Source organism: Asterias rubens, chromosome 13, assembly GCF_902459465.1.
Source record: "Asterias rubens chromosome 13, eAstRub1.3, whole genome shotgun sequence".
Classification (NCBI taxonomy): Eukaryota; Metazoa; Echinodermata; class Asteroidea; order Forcipulatida; family Asteriidae; genus Asterias; species Asterias rubens.
The window spans coordinates 232,996-254,686 of NC_047074.1; the positions used below are offsets into that span (position 1 = coordinate 232,996).

The 21,691-nt window shown below is 37.0% G+C and overlaps 3 protein-coding genes across 3 annotated transcripts in view; 1 reads left to right on the forward strand and 2 right to left on the reverse strand.

The window, feature by feature from the left end:
* LOC117298955 (myosin-VIIa-like) overlaps positions 1-7,394 on the reverse strand; it is a 28,822-nt gene extending 21,428 nt beyond the window's left edge. The window contains exons 1-7 of the mRNA XM_033782343.1: positions 7,276-7,394; positions 2,651-2,746; positions 2,388-2,501; positions 1,814-1,966; positions 1,426-1,610; positions 992-1,113; positions 625-767 (exon numbers count right to left, since the gene is read on the reverse strand). Of these exons, the coding sequence (XP_033638234.1) occupies positions 625-767; positions 992-1,113; positions 1,426-1,610; positions 1,814-1,966; positions 2,388-2,501; positions 2,651-2,668 (735 nt within the window). The 5' untranslated portion in view covers positions 2,669-2,746; positions 7,276-7,394. The remainder of the gene's footprint in view (positions 1-624; positions 768-991; positions 1,114-1,425; positions 1,611-1,813; positions 1,967-2,387; positions 2,502-2,650; positions 2,747-7,275) is intronic.
* Positions 7,395-8,387: 993 nt separating this feature from the next.
* On the forward strand, positions 8,388-12,193 carry LOC117298894 (transcription initiation factor TFIID subunit 9-like). The gene is made up of 6 exons (XM_033782268.1): positions 8,388-8,542; positions 9,076-9,212; positions 9,513-9,647; positions 9,869-9,908; positions 10,170-10,313; positions 10,817-12,193. The coding sequence occupies exons 1-6, from the start codon at positions 8,416-8,418 to the stop codon at positions 10,960-10,962; spliced, it is 729 nt and encodes a 242-aa protein (XP_033638159.1). The 5' UTR covers positions 8,388-8,415; the 3' UTR covers positions 10,963-12,193.
* Positions 12,194-14,654: 2,461 nt separating this feature from the next.
* On the reverse strand, positions 14,655-21,103 carry LOC117298584. Its single transcript, XM_033781902.1, has 9 exons — positions 20,901-21,103; positions 19,895-19,956; positions 19,294-19,503; positions 17,530-18,992; positions 16,947-17,062; positions 16,373-16,498; positions 15,990-16,133; positions 15,408-15,545; positions 14,655-14,809 (listed from the first exon to the last, which is right to left on the reverse strand). Exons 1-9 carry the CDS (start codon positions 20,952-20,954, stop codon positions 14,675-14,677), a joined length of 2,448 nt encoding a protein of 815 aa, XP_033637793.1. The 5' UTR covers positions 20,955-21,103; the 3' UTR covers positions 14,655-14,674.
* Between the last annotated feature and the right edge of the window lie 588 nt (positions 21,104-21,691).

Sequence of the window (21,691 nt, forward strand, 5' to 3'; positions counted from 1 at the left end):
ATGCATGTCTTCATTTGTTACTGATCAATGGCACTATTATTATTAGGATACAGTAGAAGATATGGTAGTTCCTCTCATCTGGGAGCTAATGGGAGCAAGAGAAACATGCATGTCTTCATTTGTTACTGATCAATGGCACTATTATTGTTAGGATACAGTAGAAGATATGGTAGTTCCTCTCATCTGGGAGCTAATGGGAGCAAGAGAAACATGCATGTCTTCATTTGTTACTGATCAATGGCACTATTATTGTTAGTCATCATCAGTCGGCTGCACAGCAGGTGGACACAAGCCTTCCCCGTTTTATACTGTCTTGTGCTAGTCTCTGGATCTCCAGCAGGGAGCGCAGAACATGCTGTGATACTAATCTTGCGATGTACTCTTCATATAGTAGGCCCTGACGACCTTGTCTGCGCCAACCATGAGATGGGGAGTAGAGAGCGTAGATATTGAGTGGCTTATTAGCAGGCTAACCCGGGATGTTTGATTTATTATTATTGTTAAGTATTATTTATACAGGGTAGCCCCGTCAGTGTTCTCCCTGAGGCCCTGTGGAAGAAAAAAAAGATGTACAGCAGAAAATGGAAAAACAAATATGAAAGAACCGACCCCTGATTGACTTACCTGGCCTACAAGTCTAGACTTCTCTAGCAAGTACTGGTCAATCTTTGCTCCTTCAATCACACCTTTGTTGCTGAAGTGAATATCGATGTACTTGCCAAACCGACTGGAATTGTCGTTACGTATCGTCTTGGCATTTCCAAAGGCTGGATAGTAGAGAAAAAAAATTGACCTTAGTTTAAAATATCCAGGAAAAGTACTTCATATAATTATTGGGCAAGCTGTGTTTGCCGACATTTCCTGCTAACCTGTGAAATACGCATGATGTAAGCTCTGAATTTCCTGCTTCCGCAAGCGCCAATTCTTTGCTTATGGTAAGCAGATCCTTAAAATTGGGCCCTGATTTTAATTGTGATTTGATTGACTGTACCTTCCATGATGGGGTTAGACTCAATAATCTGTTGCTCAATCCAGGAATGTTGTCCACTCACTGCGGCTAGAAACTGTAGAATCAGCTTTGTACTCTCTGTTTTACCGGCTCCACTTTCACCACTGAAAATGTTAACAAAATGTTGCAATTATTATAATGATATTGGCTTCTGAAATAGCACTTTTATATATAGCCCTCATATCTGTCATTTAGTGACGCTCAAGGTGCTTCAACAATCAGTATTTTGTGGCAAGGTATGTGGGACTTTGTTTGAGTATGAGACCTACTTCTTTTACAAAGCACCATGTAATGGTTTACAAGGTGCTGTGATTATAAATCATTGCTGAAATCCAAACGCACATTCCAGCTGCATTGGCTGTATTAAACATGCAACTTTGGGACTCTTGAAAAGTAACGATTGTGATGGTTTTTACCTGATGATAACACATTGATCTTTCTGGCCTCTGATCATCCGATAGTAAGAATTGTCCGCAATGGCAAAGATATGTGGAGACAGCTCTCCGATTCTCTTATCTTTATACAGGTTGATTTGTTCCACGTTGTAGATTGGCAAGACTTGATATGGATTGACAGCAACCAGAATGGAACCGGTGAATGTCTTAGAAGAAAGAAAACAAACATTCATTTAAGATTATATAGTCCTGGTTTCACTCTTTCACTTGAAACTTCATTGTAATTTTGTGCTTAGCAGCTTTATAACATTGTGCCAAATCAAGATGTGACAATGCACATAAACCTGCTAAGAAAACATACTTATGTGCAAAGATAACTAAAATGTGATAACTGGTAACCATGACTCACATAGATGAGGTTATTTTTGTATCTAATGAGAAGATTGCGCAGGATACCAGCTTCATGTAGGTCACCGAGTCTAATCATATCTTCCACCCCTTCCACAGATGATATATGCATCGTTCGGAGCTTGGAGGCCACATCAAGGGACAGCCAATGGTCCTGGGAAACGACAAATAATACAACATCATCAAATAAAACATTTCTACTTTCAAGATTCTTTCAAGTGAGGTTTAGGGAGACACAATGTAATAGATCTCTTGATTCGTGGTGGTTCTGAGAAGATCTGTGGTTAACAATTCAACATTTTGAGTGAAGATGATCAGCGAATACTGATCGAAACATTGAGTTGTTAACCACCAACAGAGCTCAAGAAGCGATTTACTACATAGTTTCTCGGCAAAGCTCACGTGATTGTATCTTCACAATGCAAAGTTTTAGGTTCTTTGTTTTTCTGAGCTGTTAATAGTTTCTTGTACTTATGTTTCGTTCAGTATGCTATGATCGTCTTCATTCTGCTGAAAATGATCAGAGCATACTGATCCAAAAGTCAAGATGCCCACTAATAGTTTCTTGTACTAACCTTTCCTTCATCATCTCGAAGCTGAAGCTGTCCAGAATCAGCGACTTTGACCATGGCCCCAATGGGCACCTCATTACTCGTCTTCCGTGGGTCATCAAGCCACACGCAATCACCCTAAAAACATACATCAAACATAACAGCGTCAACTTTTTGCCTCTTTAAAAACCTAATAATAAATAAAAACATTTTTCTCTGTACACTTTTAAAGGGGGAGGGAGGGGATATTGGAAAAGAATACTCGTAGTTCTTAAGATTGAACCTACCTTTGTTAGAATCACCATGGTGACGACTGCCTTCTATCAAGGCACTACTTCCACTTAGATTAGTTCTCCTTCAACCGAGGCATGAAACTTCATCAACTGAATCAAAGGAAAGAATTAAATTACGTTAAATCAAAGCAAAAGTAATTCAATATTTGAGAACCAATCAGGTGCATTGAATTATGACAATAGCATTTAATTATTGCAATTCAAAGTTTCCTTGTCAAAAAAACTGTATTAAAATTTCATTCGATGTCACATACAGATGCCATGTTGTAAAAAAAACAAGACAGTTTAACCATAGAGCATGGAAATAATTACTGTGAGTGCAACGCATCCAACTGAAACAATCAAATTTCATGGACCACTATCCCAAACAACAACAAAAATCTTTACATATTTCAATAAAAAAGGAAATAACTAACAATACAAAAGCGACAAAGCCTTCGTAGTATCCATAAAACAACAGAAGTAAATCAGACCATAGACCTGTGAAACCAGTCTGATATTTTTCATGCCAAACGAAATCAGCGACACAATTTAGAGTCTTTCAAAGAAAGATAACAATTAAATTGTAGTCGTGACTTAGAATGACTAATACCAAGAGAGAGTAAATTAAAAAACCCTCCCACCTTAAACCATCAACTCCCATGTGTGTTGCTTCACACACACGATTCTCATGACCGCATTTTATTATCGGTCACACTTACAGACATACACAATAGAATTAAGTATTATTCCCATGTATGGATAGCATGGAATTTAGAGCACGTCTGAAATGTAAGTTCTGGGTTCACCAGAAGCCCTTGCATTGTGTACCCTATCTGGTAATACTGCATACATGTAGGTACATTTAAAAACTGCATGCGTCATACATGTATACAAGCCATCCTTTGATCTGTAAATTAATAACAAAACTTGTTTATCAAGATTGATTGTCAATTTATACAAATTTTATAAGAATGGCAACCATACAAATTAAACAATTTATGGAGGAATACCCGATCTGAAAAACAACAGTTAAGTTAATTGTCAATTTGGGAATTTTTCTCTGTGTTCAACAGAACTGTTGATGTAATACACCTAATATTACTTATTTTGCAGACAATCTTCTGATAACTCATAGCAACCATGGAGGTAGCAACATATTGCTGTTTTTAATAATTGATTTTGAAAGGATGTGTATCTGAATGCATTATGGCTATTCCATAGGTTACAACTCATAACATAAGAAAAGGGTACATTTATGCAAACATGATCTGATGGCATTGTCTTGATAAGGGAAAGAAATGGTAACTCAAGAATACGACAGGCACAATTTTTGTCTTGTACCAAGTGTACGTATTCTATAAGTCATGCCTTAAAACCAAAAAGGGACCAGACTAATAACCCTTCAAGTATCCATTTGAAAAAGTTGAAAACAAGCATCTACTTTTAACTAAAGATTCTTCTCTAATTAAACAATCATCAGAAAAACCTACAAAGCACCCATGCAAAAAACACCTATAGTTAAATGAAACCGCTGACCAACCGCTGACCAACAAACAAGTTTTTTATTTCAACTAGCAGTCTCTACAGGTGTGTCCTCTAACCCACAGAGTAGAAGTCCACACAATAGGCTCACATACCAAATAACAATGGCCGATACTGTATGACTCATCACTGGCGGCCATGTTTGTTTTTATCAGGACTGGGCATAATACCACGAACTGCCTACCTGCGTAGGTTATGTGATGTTGTGGGTTAAGGTATGGAGGTAGACAGAGATTTTTACCTCCATGGTCAGGGGTTCATGGATGGGTGATTTCCATATAGTCATAAGCATTTCTTAGTTAGTGCATGGAGGAATGAAGTTTAGCGTATGACTTTTGTTAAAGATCACAAAAGTTTTTTACTCTATGCATGTTTGCCGTTCACATGCAAACAACTACAATGTACATTTTAATTGCATAGCAAAGATACTTCAAATATTAATTGTCAATAACTTTGTTGTTATTATCAGGATAAGTGTCGATAATGAGCAACAAATAGCATCAGATACATTCCATTTGCACGGTATGTAGATCATAGTCATGACATAGGACTATTTTAACATAAAAGGAATAGTGTAATTATTGATTGATTACAACAGAGACAACTGAATTTCCCAGTGACTAATTTTGACTTTGATTCACATCTCTCAAGTTTGAGTTTAGTTAATCTCCAAATTAGAATTAATAGATAAAAATGTAAACCCTATGGGTATCTTTGGCATCATGATTGATTTGTTTGAACATCTCTCAAAACAAAGTGTTTTCCCCCTTTTTTGATGTATAATTTGCACTAATTTCATGACATGTTTCTTTTTGCCATTCATGTTAATTTGCAAAGGATTTCAAACAGTATTTGATGTAGATTTTATTTGCAAAATGAACTAAAACTTTCTCATCTCCTCCCATCTTACAACAATATTAAGAATTTCTTGGATAAACACGTTTGTTGTGGTTTTCAAATCACAACATAATATTTTTTTAGTGGGAATAAAGTATTAGTATAATGAGTAATTAGATTGAGTATACTAGTGGGAATAAAGTAGTGGGAATAAAGTATTAGTATAACGAGTAATTAGATTGAGTATAATAGTTGGAATAAAGTAGTGGGAATAAAGTATTAGTATAATGAGTAATTAGATTGAGTATATAGTGGGAATAAAGTAGTGGGAATAAAGTATAAGTATAATGAGTAATTAGATTGAGTATATAGTGGGAATAAAGTAGTGGGAATAAAGTATTAGTATAACGAGTAATTAGATTGAGTATAATAGTGGGAATAAAGTATTAGTATAACAAGTAATTAGATTGAGTATATAGTGGGAATAAAGTAGTGGGAATAAAGTATTAGTATAACGAGTAATTAGATTGAGTATATAGTGGGAATAAAGTAGTGGGAATAAAGTATTAGTATAACGAGTAATTAGATTGAGTATAATAGTGGGAATAAAGTAGTGGGAATAAAGTATTAGTATAACGAGTAATTAGATTGAGTATAATAGTGGGAATAAAGTATTAGTATAATGAGTAATTAGATTTAGTGTAGAAGGAAATCTCAGTTCAGTTGGGTCGTAGCTGTCAAATTATTATTATTGGTTTTCAAATTAAAATTTAAACATCCAAACTCCAGAGCTAATTTGTGTTTCAAAACAACCTTACTACCTTTAAACAAAAGATAATTAAAAAGCAGGAAGGTGTTTATAAAAGAGAAAAACATTCATTTTCCAAAAAAAACCCAATGCAGCACTACATACCCCATACTAAACTGGCTTAGCATATAACTGTGCGGTTTATGTCTGTCAATATGTGTCGTAAATCGTTGAGATTTGTTGCACAAGTTCAAATGATACTTGAAGGGGTGTAACTGTACAGTGTATTGAATACAGTAGCATGAAACACAACTTGATAACAATCTGTTCCCGAGTAGACACAGTGCTAGCAAATGGTAAACAAGCTCAATCTTTGAACTCATAGATCTCTAGGAGCCTAGACCCAGCGAAACAGATGGGTGTCTATAAATTAAAAATGGAGTTCAGTACAAATGCAAAATGGGTTGGGTATTTAATGTAGTTCGGATGTACTGTCGGGGTCAGGCATAATGTCACAGTAAAACAAATTGGAATGTGTCAAAGAATGGAATGTATCTTGTGTGACTTTGCCTGCCCGCAGCACACAAATTGGTTACCAGGGGAAAATGACATAGGTTCCTAGTTGTAGGTGAGGATTCAGAATAAAAGTGAGAATTTATGGGGGGTTTTCAATTTTTGTTAACAGAGTGGATTTTCAGGACCCACTCCGATCAGAGCTCACTTTGACTTGAGTAATGAACACGTAAAAAGCCTTTACTTTTGACGTTGTCCAGTTTCAAGAAAGAACTCCAGGTGGATAAACGTGAAAGACAAAAAGCGTTGAATAGCATTTATCTATTTATTATTCTATATAATGTTTGTGGAGATGAGTCTAGTCTATGAAGTCTGTGGAAACGATAGTTAGGTTAGTCAAGTGGAATGAACCTTTAAATTTAGTTCTACAATCATACAATTACACTTTCTAATCAAACTTAGTACTTAGTTCTAGGACTTAAGTTAGTAGGAGGAATGAGTACCTCATGATCTACTTAATTATATGATGAGGTTTAAAAGGAGATCCAGATACGACTCAGTCTTAGTACGAGCGACAGCGGAACCAACCACACAGTTATCACTTTTAACTTCCACTTAATAAAAAAAAAAAAATTTAAAATAGGCATACTCAGTCAAAAGGGAGACCAAAAAAGGAGTAGGACCATGACTAACTCAAAGTTAGATGTATCTATATCTGATTATTCTAGAAGAGGCTCAAACATTACATCCCATCTGCCCAGCCCAGGATGATCGAGTTATGGTGACCAACAATTTCACCCCAATTTCTTTTTTTTACAGTTCGTTGACTCCGCCCATGTTCACCACACACACAACGCAGTGCTAGAGTATAGTGTTACTCAATGTAAAAAATATGTAGCAAGAAGTGTATCATTCACTTTTCCGGTAATCAAACCGAAATACTTCCTCAATTAAATTGCACTTGAATTACTTTAAGTTTCGATGGTTTAATAATTACCTTAGAAACTCCTCCCCAAATACTTCATTGGCTGTAGGTTGTGGCGACCGGTCAAAGTTGTTTTAGGCAGAAAAGTCGCTACAATTAGCGCGAAATTCTTCCACTCCCAAGCAGTTTGCAGGGGGCTCATCGTTTCAATCATACTGCGCTAAGGCTCGCCCAAAGTGGGCGAGTCTTTTAACACTCAATGCATGGAGCGACACGAGAAAATATCTGAGCCCAAACAGGCGGTAAATAGCGGGATCGATACCAACCACCTGCGTGTATTCCCTCGACAGGGGCGTGTCCATTTTTACTAAAAGTAGGCGAGGGTGCAAAAATCAGGATGTGACTTGTATAAACCCTGAATAAAACCTATTAAAACCTGAATAAAACCTGAAATACAGTATCATGACTCCCGAGTGTAAGAGAAATTGCAAACGTACTATAATAGGAGGACATTCTTTTATGATCTTATGGGCTGCAAAATTCTGGACTGGAAGACTAGAAAGGGATTCATCTTTTCTGGGTTAGATTGAAGATTCTTATCTAGACCAAAGGAGCCACACAGAGCCTTGACTTCCTGCAGCTCAATGGAAATAAACTTACAATCTTATGGAGATTGTACTGTACTCTGACTCCATAGAGAATAGAACAATTAGCGTCGACTGTGTTGATAAGAAATGGGGCACAAACAAAAGATGTCCAGCCGCCTAATCCTAGAATGATTGGAAATAGGCTAATCACACCATATGGCATGGCACAAACAGTCAAATTTCCCACAGGACCAGTGTATTGTCCGGACTCGACTCAGAGATGTACAAGGTTCCTTTATTTACAAACAAAGGTTTGCTCTACTCATGCTCCCATGGATATCTCCCCGCAACTGCAGGGCGGGGGGGGGCTCGACGAGGAGGTGTAACCTGATCTCATTCATGGAGCATAACAAGGAAAATAGCCTATATTGCAATAATAATTAATGAACATTGATAAAAGAGAATGGTTTGATCGGTCTGCCCCGCCCCCTGGCACCCGCCTCCCCCCCCCCCCCTCACCAGCATCTTGTCGTAGAGGGCGCCATACTGATAGCATATTATCGTAGAGGGCGCTACACTCATTTTGCTTCACAAGAATATAGTCGTAGAGGGCGCTACAAACACTATGGCGGCTGCACAAACGACCAAAGCTGTTCCCACAGATGCCGAGGTAATGATGGCTATTTTGAAGGATATGGGTGTCTCGGACTATGAGCCCAGACTTGTTAACCAGATGCTGGAATTCACATACCGTAAGTTTCGTAAATAGTGAGGAAAATATTGTTATTTATGATGTGTTGCATTTGTTTTTAATTTAATTTAAACTGCGAGAACAACATATAGGCCCAGTTTCCGGACGCTCTCCATTCAATCATTCTGATTCACAATAAAATTAACAATCACATTGTTTTTTGTCATTATGATTAATTAAAGAAATATTTAATTTGATTGATGTGTTTCGAAAAATGATTAAAAAAATAAAGTCTGAATATTTTCTGGGAGTCTGGCGAAGCTGTACGTAATGTAGGATTTGTTTTTTAGGAAGGATGAAAAATATTTCAATAGATTGAAATGTGTAGTGTACTGCTGCATATATATTGTTATGATTCAAATGTTATGACTATATCATATATTGTTGAATATGAATGGTGATAAGATATGGAAGGATTTTCTATAAAAAAATTGGGGAAGGACATACAAAAGAGTTAAGCAATTAAGAAGAACCCCTTTTAAATAAGTATTTGTTAGACTATTTTAAAATGAAGTTTTGTTGATTTAATTGCAGGATACATGACTGATGTTTTGGAGGATGCTCAAGCATACACTGGGCATGCCGGACGAACTGAAATAGATGTAGACGATGTCAAGTTGGCAATAAAGAGTCGACTCGATCATTCATTTACCACACCACCACCTCGTGAGGTATGTTTTGTTTGTGTGTTTATTTTTCCATGTATCACAAATAGACAATCTGTCATTAGAATAATATGATACAAGATGGTGACAATGGAGGGCAGAGGTTTTTGGTAGTAAAGGCCTTCGGTCCACAGTTTTTTAAGTAAATATTTGTAATTCCAGTCATATGCTATTTTAATTTCAGTCATATGCCTCTGGCTTTAGAAAAAAAATTGTGTTTAATGCCAATATGTTGTCCATATGTCTTTTTAATTCTGAATAAATACTATTAAAAATAATAGAAACAAATGTTTGATTTAATTTCAGTTCCTGATGGAGATTGCAAGACAGAAGAACAACAATCCTCTCCCAGCCATAAAACCTCACAATGGACCACGCCTTCCTCCTGACAGGTACTGTCTGTCTGCATCAAACTACCGACTCAGGCCACTCCACAAAAGGGTAATAATCTCAAGAATAATGTCATGTCAATAATTGCTTTCTCATTCAAGAAATAGATGTCTAAGATGACACAAAACTGAATACATTTAGCTTGTAATGCTGCCATTTGTTTATTTGACAGAATGCAAACAAAACCCCTTTTTAAGAAAAGCAACATGGAGCCAAAAAGTTCTCAGTTCAACAATTATTAATTAATTTAATATTTTTTTCTTTTTTGACAGGCAACCTTGACCATGCCTTCCCGATTATCATTAAGCTCAGGTAAGATATATGTCAAATTAAATCCAGAGTTGTCTGGACTGCTATGATAAATGGAAAAAAATGACAAAGATGAGGACAGGCCTAGCAGAAATGAGTAGGATACCAGTCAAAAATTGTAAACATGTCATTTTATTTTGGCTTGTAACTCTGTTCTCGTTAACATTATTTTGGTGTGCTAAGCTACTTTTTGTGCTTAAGCAGCTCCATGAAACTTGGCCCTCTGTACTTAATAGCTGTATTTATTTGCTTTTAATTCTCCAGGAAACAAACATTCATCAAACTACACCTTGACTTCAAGTAAGCACAATATTGGAAGCCGAACTCAGACGAGCAGCATTTCACTGACAGGCAAAGGAACTGTAGGCTCACCTCTAAGCATCATCAAGAGTTCATCTCGAGCTAGCTGTAAGTCTTCCTTTGTCATGATGACTACCTCTGAAACTTTCAATTACTTTAAATTTAAAACTGTTGGGCTAAAACACAAAGTACAGTCAGTCATCAATATAATGATCACTTGTAAATAGAGAATACATTCTGTTGGGCTAAAACACAAAGTACAGTCAGTCATCAATATAATAATCACTTGTAAATAGAGAATACATTCTGTTGGGCTAAAACACAAAGTACAGTCAGTCATCAATATAATAATCACTTGTAAATAGAGAATACATTCTGAAGTCCCAAATCTTATTTCTGCTTTGTGTGTCTTTGTTTTACTGTCCTCTTATAACAACATTCCTGTTATAAAGAGGTAATTCGGCCAGTCTCACTGCTCTTGTTACAAAGAAGCAACTGTATTTATTTTTGCTCAATTAGGGTATATAGCGAACAAGAATAAAATATGACTGCATGAAATAACCACCTAATTGAACCTAACTCTCATTAAACTGATTGTCTTTGTTGTGCAGCTACACCAACTATCAACATGCAGCCTTCTAGTGTTATATCCCGAACTCCTTCTACGATGCAGACAGTCATTAAGACTGAGCAGACATCTTCCTCTGTTGGTGGATCTTTCATTGCGCTCAAGAGGAAAAGAGAAGAGGATGACTGAAGGGTTGGATCCTTCATCCTTCTAATTGTCTTGGCAGCTCCATCGACTATCGTTATATCCCGTACTCCTTCTACGATGCAGACAATCATTAAGACAGAGCAGACATCTTCTTCTGCTGGTGGATCTTTCATTGCACTCAAGAGGAAAAGAGAAGAGGACGACTGAATCCTTCATCTTGTCTCATTGATCAACACCGTTAAAAACGGGGAACGATCAGACCGAACATGTTTTGTGCAGACTGAATGATATTGAGCAGCAAATGAGGACTTCTAAGTACCAACTCATACATTTTGTGGTATACAAAGGATATCGCTAACTGCCGGACAAACGTTGATTTGTGGAGCTATTATTTGCATTGTTATTCAGTCTGAACTCATAAAACACATGACCAAGTAAAGACCCTATTCAGACTAGTAAATCTAATCCAGACAATTTCATTTATTGCGGTCGACTTCTTTATTTTATTTGAACACTTGGCTGACTAAACACCTATTACATCAAGGTGGCAGCATTCAGGCATTTAAAAACGGGAAAGTAGACTTTTAGAATAGCACATGCAGATGAAACAAAAAACATAGTACTACTAGTTATCACCGAGTGAGTGAGTGAAATACGGGAAAATATAGCGCTTCTGCGTCCCATATCCACAAGTGCCCTGTGTGATAACAAATTTATCTTCAAGCAAACTTGATGCATATTTTGCGTATTGCTTTTAATAGTGCAATGCGCAGAGTTGGAGTACGTAGGGTGGGATGTGGGTCATGTGGTATCAGTATATATCACACCTCTTGTTGCTATGGTTCAACCAATCTGAAACTAATTTGCTTGAAGGTAAATATATATGTAGTAAACAAGTATATGATTAGCTATTTATTTACTTTAACCATCTACTTTTACTTTAAACATTAGTCTTGTATAGTATTTATGTTTAACCTTGTCATACATGATAAAGGTCTACTGCATAAATGACAAGAAGCCAACTTAAAAACAAAACTATTACAGTCCACTGTTATTATAACAACAAGACCACTGGGACTGGCCCAATTGCCAAATTCCAGCAAAACAAAGAAACACAAATGATATTTGGGACTTGAGAAGCGAATTCTTCCTAAGCAAAACCTCTTTGTAGCGTGCTTTTTATAAGGAGAGTGATTGTAGTAACACAGAATGTATTCTTCAAACTCGTTAAATATATAAGAATATCAAGTAATAAACCACAATGGAAACTGACTGGCAACATTTTAAATAGTTTTTGCTGAAAGAGACAAATTAACAGGAGTGGGACTTAAATCAACAACCTTGAGTTTGTTAATCCGGAGGCCAGTTACAAGCAAAAAAAAGAAAAAATATTTGTAAATTATAAATGAAATCTTTTTATAATACTGTGTTGAGATTTCCTAGTACCATTTGCCTCTTGCATTGTATTGAGCAACTGTATTCAATTACAATTCTACTTATACACTTGTTCATCGAAGCGATGGTCTGCTGGATAAATGGCAATTAAAAACTAAAAAACCAAACACTACTTTATCTCAAGAAGTTCAATTTGACAGAAATTGTACAAATTAACTTGGTGCAGAATCATCTACATTCAGCACTGCATGCACAACACATGTGTAGCAGTTTAAAGTCAGTTGACACTATTGGTAATTGTCAAAGACTAGCCTTCACAGTTAGTGTATCTCAACATATGCATAAAATAACTAACCTGTGAAAATTTGAGCTCAATCGGTCATCGAAGTTGCGAGATAATAATGAAAGAAAAAAACACCCTTGTCATACAATTCGTGGAAAATTACTTCTTTCTCGAAAACTATGGTACTTCAGAGGGAGCTGTTTCTCACAATGTTTTATACCATCAACCTCTCCACATTACTCGTCACCAAGGAAAGTTTTATGCTAATAACTATTTTGAGTAATTACCAATAGTGTCCACTGCCTTTAAGAGACAAGTCTGACAAATTTGACAGCACAAATTTTATAAGGAATTTGCCACATTCAAAAAAGCTCAACAAAATTAACAAATCAAAATACAGATGGGTTTGTGACACAGTGGTAAGCTCCTTATATTCATGCAACACGTGTACAAAGACACAACTTCATAGACAAGGGAAAGATTCATCTAACACAACCTTCACAAATAACGGCTTAATATTAAGTGCTTGACATGAAGACAATGCAATGTTACAAAAAAGCTAACTATTAGCCTTCCATTGGGAACATCAACTGTTTTCAACAAGAAGGAATTCTGTTGAGATCAACAAAAGACGCAATTGGTGATCTCAATGTGAAATAGCGCATTCGCTAATTCAGTGCGAGCTGGGGTTGATTTCACAAAGAGATAAGATTAGTCTTTTATAAAGTTAGGACCAGTAACTGGTCTTAACTTCTATCATTGCCTAGGACTAGTACTAAGTTAGGAAGGGTTTTGTGAAATCAAACCCTGGCAACTGAGTGGGAAAAGTGTTCTCAATGGGAGTGTCTTCTCAAAGTTAAACTGTGTTAGAAACAAGAACAGGTGTTTGGGGGGGGGGCTGGTGTTCTAGTTCTTAACAGGATTAGGCATCCTAACATTAGGAAAAACCGAGGGACTGGTGTTCTCAAAAGGAATCACAAACAAAGTCTTCTCAACTGAAACGGGTCTTCCAAATGGGAACAATGTTCTAATCAGGAATAGGCGTTCTCAATAGGAAAAATGTTCCCAACTGGTACATGTGGTCTAAATAGGAACAGGTGTTTCCAATTTGGACTGATGTTCTTAAATGGGAACAATGTTCTAATCAGGAATAGGTGTTCTCCATAGGAAAAATGTTCCCAACTGGTACATGTGGTCTAAATAGGGACAGGTGTTACCAATTGAGACTGATATTTCCAAATGGGAACAACGTTCTAATCAGGAATAGGTGTTCTCCATAGGAAAAATGTTCCCAACTGGAAAATGGGGTCTAAATAGGAACAGGTGTTTCCAATTTGGACTGATGTTCTTAAATGGGAACAATGTTCTAATCAGGAATAGGTGTTCTCCATAGGAAAAATGTTCCCAACTGGTACATGTGGTCTAAATAGGGACAGGTGTTACCAATTGAGACTGATATTTCCAAATGGGAACAACGTTCTAATCAGGAATAGGTGTTCTCCATAGGAAAAATGTTCCCAACTGGAAAATGGGGTCTAAATAGGAACAGGTGTTTCCAATTTGGACTGATGTTCTTAAATGGGAACAATGTTCTAATCAGGAATAGGTGTTCTCCATAGGAAAAATGTTCCCAACTGGTACATGTGGTCTAAATAGGGACAGGTGTTACCAATTGAGACTGATATTTCCAAATGGGAACAACGTTCTAATCAGGAATAGGTGTTCTCCATAGGAAAAATGTTCCCAACTGGAAAATGGGGTCTAAAAGGAACAGGTGTTTCCAATTTGGACTGATGTTCTTAAATGGGAACAATGTTCTAATCAGGAATAGGTGTTCTCCATAGGAAAAATGTTCCCAACTGGTACATGTGGTCTAAATAGGGACAGGTGTTACCAATTGAGACTGATATTTCCAAATGGGAACAACGTTCTAATCAGGAATAGGTGTTCTCAATAGGAAAAATGTTCCCAACTGGTACATGTGGTCTAAATAGGGACAGGTGTTACCAATTGAGACTGATATTCTCAAATGGGAACAATGTTCTAATCAGGACTAGGTGTTCATGTAATCCTGCATCAGCTCTTTCCATCCTTGGGTTCCTCTTTGTCTATTTCTTCATGCATCAACTCATGCAGCATCTGTTGTCTTAGAACATTCGTCCTCTCAGCGTTGAAGTTCATCTTCTGCTGTAGACATATCTTCTTGGCATACTATGCAGAGAAATTAAGAAGCAATGTTTAAACAGAAGAATGTATAGAATAAAGGCTGTCTAAAATTGCTAACATTGGTATGGCCCTACAAAGTATACAAACTAAGGTTGGGACCAACTGCCCTGTTCAACAAGCTTGTGTAAAGCACACACACACACACATGTTTTGCTATCTCATGTTAACCTACAGAGTTACAAGCCCCTGGCACAAATGCCAACCATCCATGGTATACCTTTCTGGAAGTCAACTTGCCTTTTAAGAAATAGTCCCCATCCAACTGAAATACCCACTGCACAGAAACATACAGAAAATACGACTCTAAAAATTAGGCAACCAAGATTTATCACAGCTGATGGCGTCAGGTTAATAGACCTCTTGCATACTGAAACGCTATAGGAGCGCTGAGATCACACGCACATTTTTAAGCAAAACTTTACAGCTGGCATCCAATGATTTGCTTCCTTTGGCCTCAGTGACGACGCTCTTAGAGAGTGTGACGTCATAAGCAAGGGGTCTATTGGGACCACAGCAAAACTGTGCAACAATTAAGTTTAAAGAATATTTCTTAGGAAAGCAACCTATGAAAATTTCATCCCACCTGGCAAATGAAGAGCCCACAGTCATCGCTGTTCTGTTGCCGGGGGATTTGATCCAGGATAAACATCTCCCAGTTGAAGTTACAGAACTCCGTCTTCCCACGATGTACTGCTTCATCCTTCAGGTATTGCTGTATGTGCTACCATCAAAGAATTGGGACAGAGTATAAACAATTTGTCATCTGAGTTTTCATTTGACACTTTAAAAACAGCTTCAGTATTGATATTTGAGTGGATTGTTTGGTTTCTGAAAACCCTAAAATTCAGTCATAATTTTAACATCTATTAAATTGTTTTGGTACCCATTGCTAAAATATAAGATTAAAACTGCCTCTAGCTTCCGGGCAATCTCAGTGGTCCAGTTGGTAAGGCGTCTGCTCTAGATTGGCAAAGGTTGTGTGTTCGAATCCCACCCAGGTAATATGCCTGGCACATTTTTTCGCACTACTCAGGAAAGTAAACAGAGCGTACACAAATCAGTGAAAGGGTAAAACCAAATAATACTTTAATAATTCCTTCTTGGAAGAGGTATTGGTTTTTTTCAGAGAACAAGCAGTTAGCAGCTTATCAAAGCTTTTGCTTACTTTTACACTATGTGGATATCCGTCATGGAACGTTGATGAATTATAATATTCAATAATGCCTTTCTTCACATCAACTGCAACCAGCGTCCAATGACTCTTATTATGAACTGGTATGAAGATTACATCCTGGGCAAATAAATCAACCTAAAGAAAACAGAATATTATAAATTATCAGAAATAATTGCAGATGCAATCTACCCAAGCTCGCTAAGCACAAAGCATTAATGCGTTATCAGCCACCATGACTATTGATTGGGCCTTAGTTTCTTGCATGCATTTTATACCAGAAATCTTGTGGTTCAGATAATTTGTTTTGAAGGCTACTCGGTGAAGGTACAATGAAATTAGGGTTGACAAGGTAAAGGTTTTATGGTCCGACTCACATTCTTTGTCCATCGTTTCACTCCTTCATAACCTCTCTTATATAAGGACCAGAAGAAGAAGGAGCTATGACTGAAGACATTGAGTGGAGAAACATCACCAAGAAGAATGAAGTAAGCATTGATCACCTTCACAGATAAAAAACACAAATTTAATAAGATCAAGGAATTCATGATTACAGAATGCACTCAGCCTCTAAAGACAAGTATCGAGGAGTATTCAAGTTATTGTTAATGTAGACTTTGAATTTGCAATCTAAAGATCCGTCAAATTTCACATAATAAATGAGTTTTAATAAGGGGAAACACCCACGCCTTCTCCCCAGCTAGAGACCACACACTCGTTGTTTACATGACAGATAGTTTCCTCGTCTCTGACCTTTTTCCTCTTAATAATTTACCAGAACCTTTTTACCTCAAATAAGGAGTGATTTAGAAGAGTTTTTCATATCAATGAAATAGGAATGGAAAAAGTTCAGCACAATACCTTTCGTTTGTTTTTCTAAGAAAAATAAGTTTGTTAATTCCTGAGAAACAAGAGCATAACAAAAAAGTAAGATTTGAGTGTTTAACTCACGCAGTCATTGAGCCACTCTCCTTCTTGTAGTGTATCTAGGTCTGAGCGTCTTAGTTCATTCCTGCCGATATTGATGATTACTACATCGTCAGATATGTACGAACTAGCTTGTGTACCTGTGGGTAAATCAACCAAATCAATATCAGATCACTATAATATCTCAATGTTAACAACTTGCAATTAAACTCCTTCCTTTAAACCAATCCACTCCCTGCAAATAATCGAACAAATTTCAGCTTCAGGTTGTTGACAATATTTCGGGTAAAACAAATCAAGTTTCCAAACTACCACCACCTTGTGAGATACATGTTCCACTACAAATGAATGTCTTTGTGCTGGGGTTAGACTCTGGTACATGTCTAGTCAGTATCATAACTATTATCCCATTATAACCTTTTTCATTTCATGAAGAACCACCTTGTCTCATCCAATGACATCAAGGTCAGGTCAACTCCTCTAATCAACTTCAGCATTATTAGTGAGAAACTTCTTTTTTTTTATTTGGTTCTATGTGCCAATTACACGCTTTTTCAGAATGAAAGTTATATTTGGCCTAAGAAAATTATTCAGACATGACTCTTACCTCTATCCGGTTCTTCTGAATCACAGTCTGTGTGAATTGAATTTATTTCATCATCATGAAGATCGTCAATGAAACTCTGCTCCCCATTATTAACAACCTCTTTGGGTTCATGCAGCCCATCCTTTACGCCATTCTCGACAAAGTTGTCAACTAGATCTAAAGGATCACTTTGAACCGTTTGTAAATTGATCAAGTGAAACTTCTGCTGAATTCCATTTTCAAACTGTTTTGCTACAATATCAACACATTTTGTAGCTGATTTTCTTGGAGCCATAGGTCCTTGGGTGTGGATAATCTTAAATTTGTTATGAACAGAGTTAGCAGTTTCGTTGAGGGTATCAGTTGTGGATGAACACTCAGCCCTTTGATCCTCACTTTTGCTTGATGACATATCCCCTTCTTTCTCAGCATTTTTAGAATGTTTGCTACTGATAACAGCTGGAACTTTCCTTTCTTTGGTTACTTTGGTTGCTTGTTTACTTTTTACGATGCAGTCCGTATCATCACTTGTTGAAACATCAGGTTCATCGCATGCTGAATTTCCAGCATCAGCAACCATAGTTGTTGAAACCCACTGATGTAAGCTGTTAGTGTTAATAAGTACCTCCGCAGACGTCTTTCTGCTATTGTTGACGTTCGAAGAGGGATATCCACAACTGCTGTCAGTTGATTCAACCAGAGATGATCCGCTAATGTCTTTGTTGATTTGAGTTGAAGAGCTGATGGGCTCATGAGATGTGTTTGCTTTGCTGCTTTTAGCGGATTTCCTCTTAATTTCAAGAGTTTTGTTTGTTGAACTGGCTGAATCTTCACTATCTCCCTTTGGAAAATATCTGCTTTTAAATGCAGCAGGTTTATCAGACACTGCTCTAAATGACCCTTTATTTAAAGAAATTCGAGCCTTAAGAGTAGTACCCTTTTCTGGAACCTGTTTTGCTTTACTTGCAAAGATTGAATCAGTCTTTGTATGAGTATCAACGCAAGAAGTCACGCCCAGAATTTTAGTTTTTCTGGGTTCCTTTGTTTGGCAGTCATTATTGGACTGGCATGCAGGGCACCCTCGCTGACTCAGAGTTCGGTTCACTGTACTTTGAGGAGGGGATTCGTCTCCGATCCAGCCATGACTTCTTTTGAATCCAATCTTGAGAGTACTTCGTCTCGCTCCTGTGCTTCCACATTCTTGGCATCGTTTATCCTCCAGTTGAGGCTTGGTTCTCAAGTCCCTTATTACTTCATGCTCTAGAGAGTCTGTCAGTCGAGTGGACATCTTTGATGAGGTCTGATCATCGGTTATACCTTTTTTGAATGTATGTTTTGATGAGTCTCCCGCCTCACTGCATTGGACTTTCCTCTTCTTGTTCTCAGTTGGTGCGAACACTTGACTCGATTCTTCTTGGTGTGTGTCTTTTGATGCTTCAGGATGGTCTGTGCTGGAATGACTATGGGGATGATGTTCAGATTCACTGCAGAGGAATAATAGAACACATTTCAGTTTCAGTTTGTTAGCGACTTTTGGGGTGAATAAAATAAATTTTTAAATTTTGAGTACCAACACCTTTGTCAATACTATTAAAAATGAATGTCATTTGCTAGAATGTGGTCAGACTCAACTGAGGTAATAGTTTACAGAAGAATGGCGTGACCAAATATGTAGTCTTCATTTTATCAATCGAGATTCAACGTCTTTGAATGTTAATGAAACCGACAAACTAACAGCAATATTTTAAACTTGTTCTTCTCATAAAACTCAAGTATTTTACAAACCTGCCAGCACCTCTGTATGGCCTTTGAACCTTGTCACCCTGTTCCCCATTCTCCTTGACTCCGCCTTCACCCATTATCTGTGCATGCAGGTGCCTCAGATTTGTCTTTGTCTTCTTTTTTGTGGCTGGTTGTAATTTTTTGGTTGGCAGAAGTCGGACTCCATTGTTATTCCTCAAAATGATGTTTTTTGACGCAGTGCTGTTTTCTTCCCTGCATTTAAAAATGTAGCGTTGTAAATAACTTGTGTAAGAATCCTTGGGTTAATTTCATAAAAAATTTTAAAGGCAGTGGACACTATTGGTAATTACTCAAAATAATTATTGCCATAAAACCTTTCTTGGTGATGAGTAATGGGGAGAGGTTGATGGTATAAAACATTGTGAGAGACGGCTCCCTCTAAAGTGCCATAGTTTTCGAGAAAGAAGTAATTTTCTTTGACAATTACCAATAGTCTCCACTGCCTTTAAGTAGAGCAAAACTTGTTTAATAGTATTAGTAGAAACAGTTCCTATAAAGAACACTACTAGGGAATATGAGTTAAAGAGAAAACTAGTCCACATTTAATAAAAAAGCATAACAAAGTTCTTGTTGACTTTCTTACCCATCCTGAATGGTTTGAATGACTTGCCAACCGTAAATATGTGATGAACTATCTAAGGAAACCTGGATAAATAAAACGATATAAGAATGAATAACAATATCAGTTCAATGGCCAATGCATTAAAAGGTACAGAACTGCAAAAGACTCTTTCAATATATAAAAACACTTACAAAAGCTCTTATCAACTCAACTATGCAATCAAGAATGTCCAATTCTTTGGTAACTTCAATACATAAATCTTTATTCACGTCACACTTGTCACAATGATGTCAGCTACTCAGCTCAGGTGGCGACAAACAGGGCGCTGTACTGTAGTGTATCAGTGAAAATAGCGTTTCCTATGTGCTGTGAGTATGAAATTGTTATTGTTCCACTTTATTACTTTACTCCACTTTCAATCAATGAAAACAAAACATCAGCAATCATTAAGGAAAAGTTTCCGTATGGCGCCACCACTTTTTCATTCCATATGAATTAATATAGTATCTAATTTACCCCATTGATATATCCCTTTTTGTAAAAATGAGTGAAAAAGTGGTGGCGCCATACGGAAAGTTATCCATCATTAATTAACAATTAAATAAATAATTTAATAAAATAAATAATCCTCCAATTTCCAAACCAAATATTAAAAAGAAAGAGAATTATCCCCTGGGGGCCCTGATGGTCATGCAGTCAATCAGTGGACTGGCCCCCAACCAAGTAAAAAAACTCAGCCAAACTGCAGAACCACAAGCACACAATGAATCACTCACATGATTGCCTTATTTTTTGACTGACCACCACACAATAACCAACAAAAGTGAAATGAATGAAACAACATTTTGATTTTTGATTTTTTGTAATAATAAAAAATAAATAAAGAACACCTGCATGGTATCTTACTTCTAACAGCGTATCTTAAACACAAATCATTACACTCCCAAAGAAGCACCCGACTAAATTCTCCATTTTTGGGTAGTTTTAATTATGCTCATTTTCTTACACAACTTTAACACTTCCTTACCGTTTTTGTAATGTTGTTCCTCGATACCTCTACAATAACATTACCATATGACATAGCTCTAAATGAAGAAAATATACATATTTAAACCGAAAACATGCTGAATTTTTGACAGGAAGCCAAAAACGTTGCCGGTTCGCACTGCGTAGAAAAGATGTTCCATCCCAAGTTTAGAATTGTCCCAACTGTAGTTGGGCCCAGTCCCAATTTGAGTGTTAGTTGGGACAGCCCAACTATAGTTAGACCCAGAAATCTGTAAACAACTAGGCTTGGTAAAAGACCTTCTCGTGTTGATTTGATACAATTTTTCCAACGTGGATGGCGCTATCACTCTCGACCGCTCTCACGTTCCACGCGTTGTGCGAGCGGTTAGTGAGTGTCAGCGCCCTCCACGTTAGGAAAATTGTGACAAACCAACACGAGACAAGACTAGTTGATTACAGATTCTGGATCCCAGCCGCGTCCCATCTGTAACACTCAAGTTGGGACAGCCCAACTATAGTTGGGACAATTCTGAAGTTGGGACAGAACAAAGACATGCATTTCTTAACTGGTACCCGCGTGACGGCTGTTCTCTTTAAATCGAATGGGGAAAAAATCTGAAAGAATTTGAAGAATTTCTTTAGGCGGTTTATTTTTATTAAATCATTTATCTAGATTGATAATAAATATTAACTACAACAAAAACGAAAAAGAAGTATTTCGTTCTTTTCTTTATTTTGTTTTACTTTAAAAGCAAGTTCATTATCACTCACATTATTGTTGCTGTATTTTTGTATTATTTACGTCATATG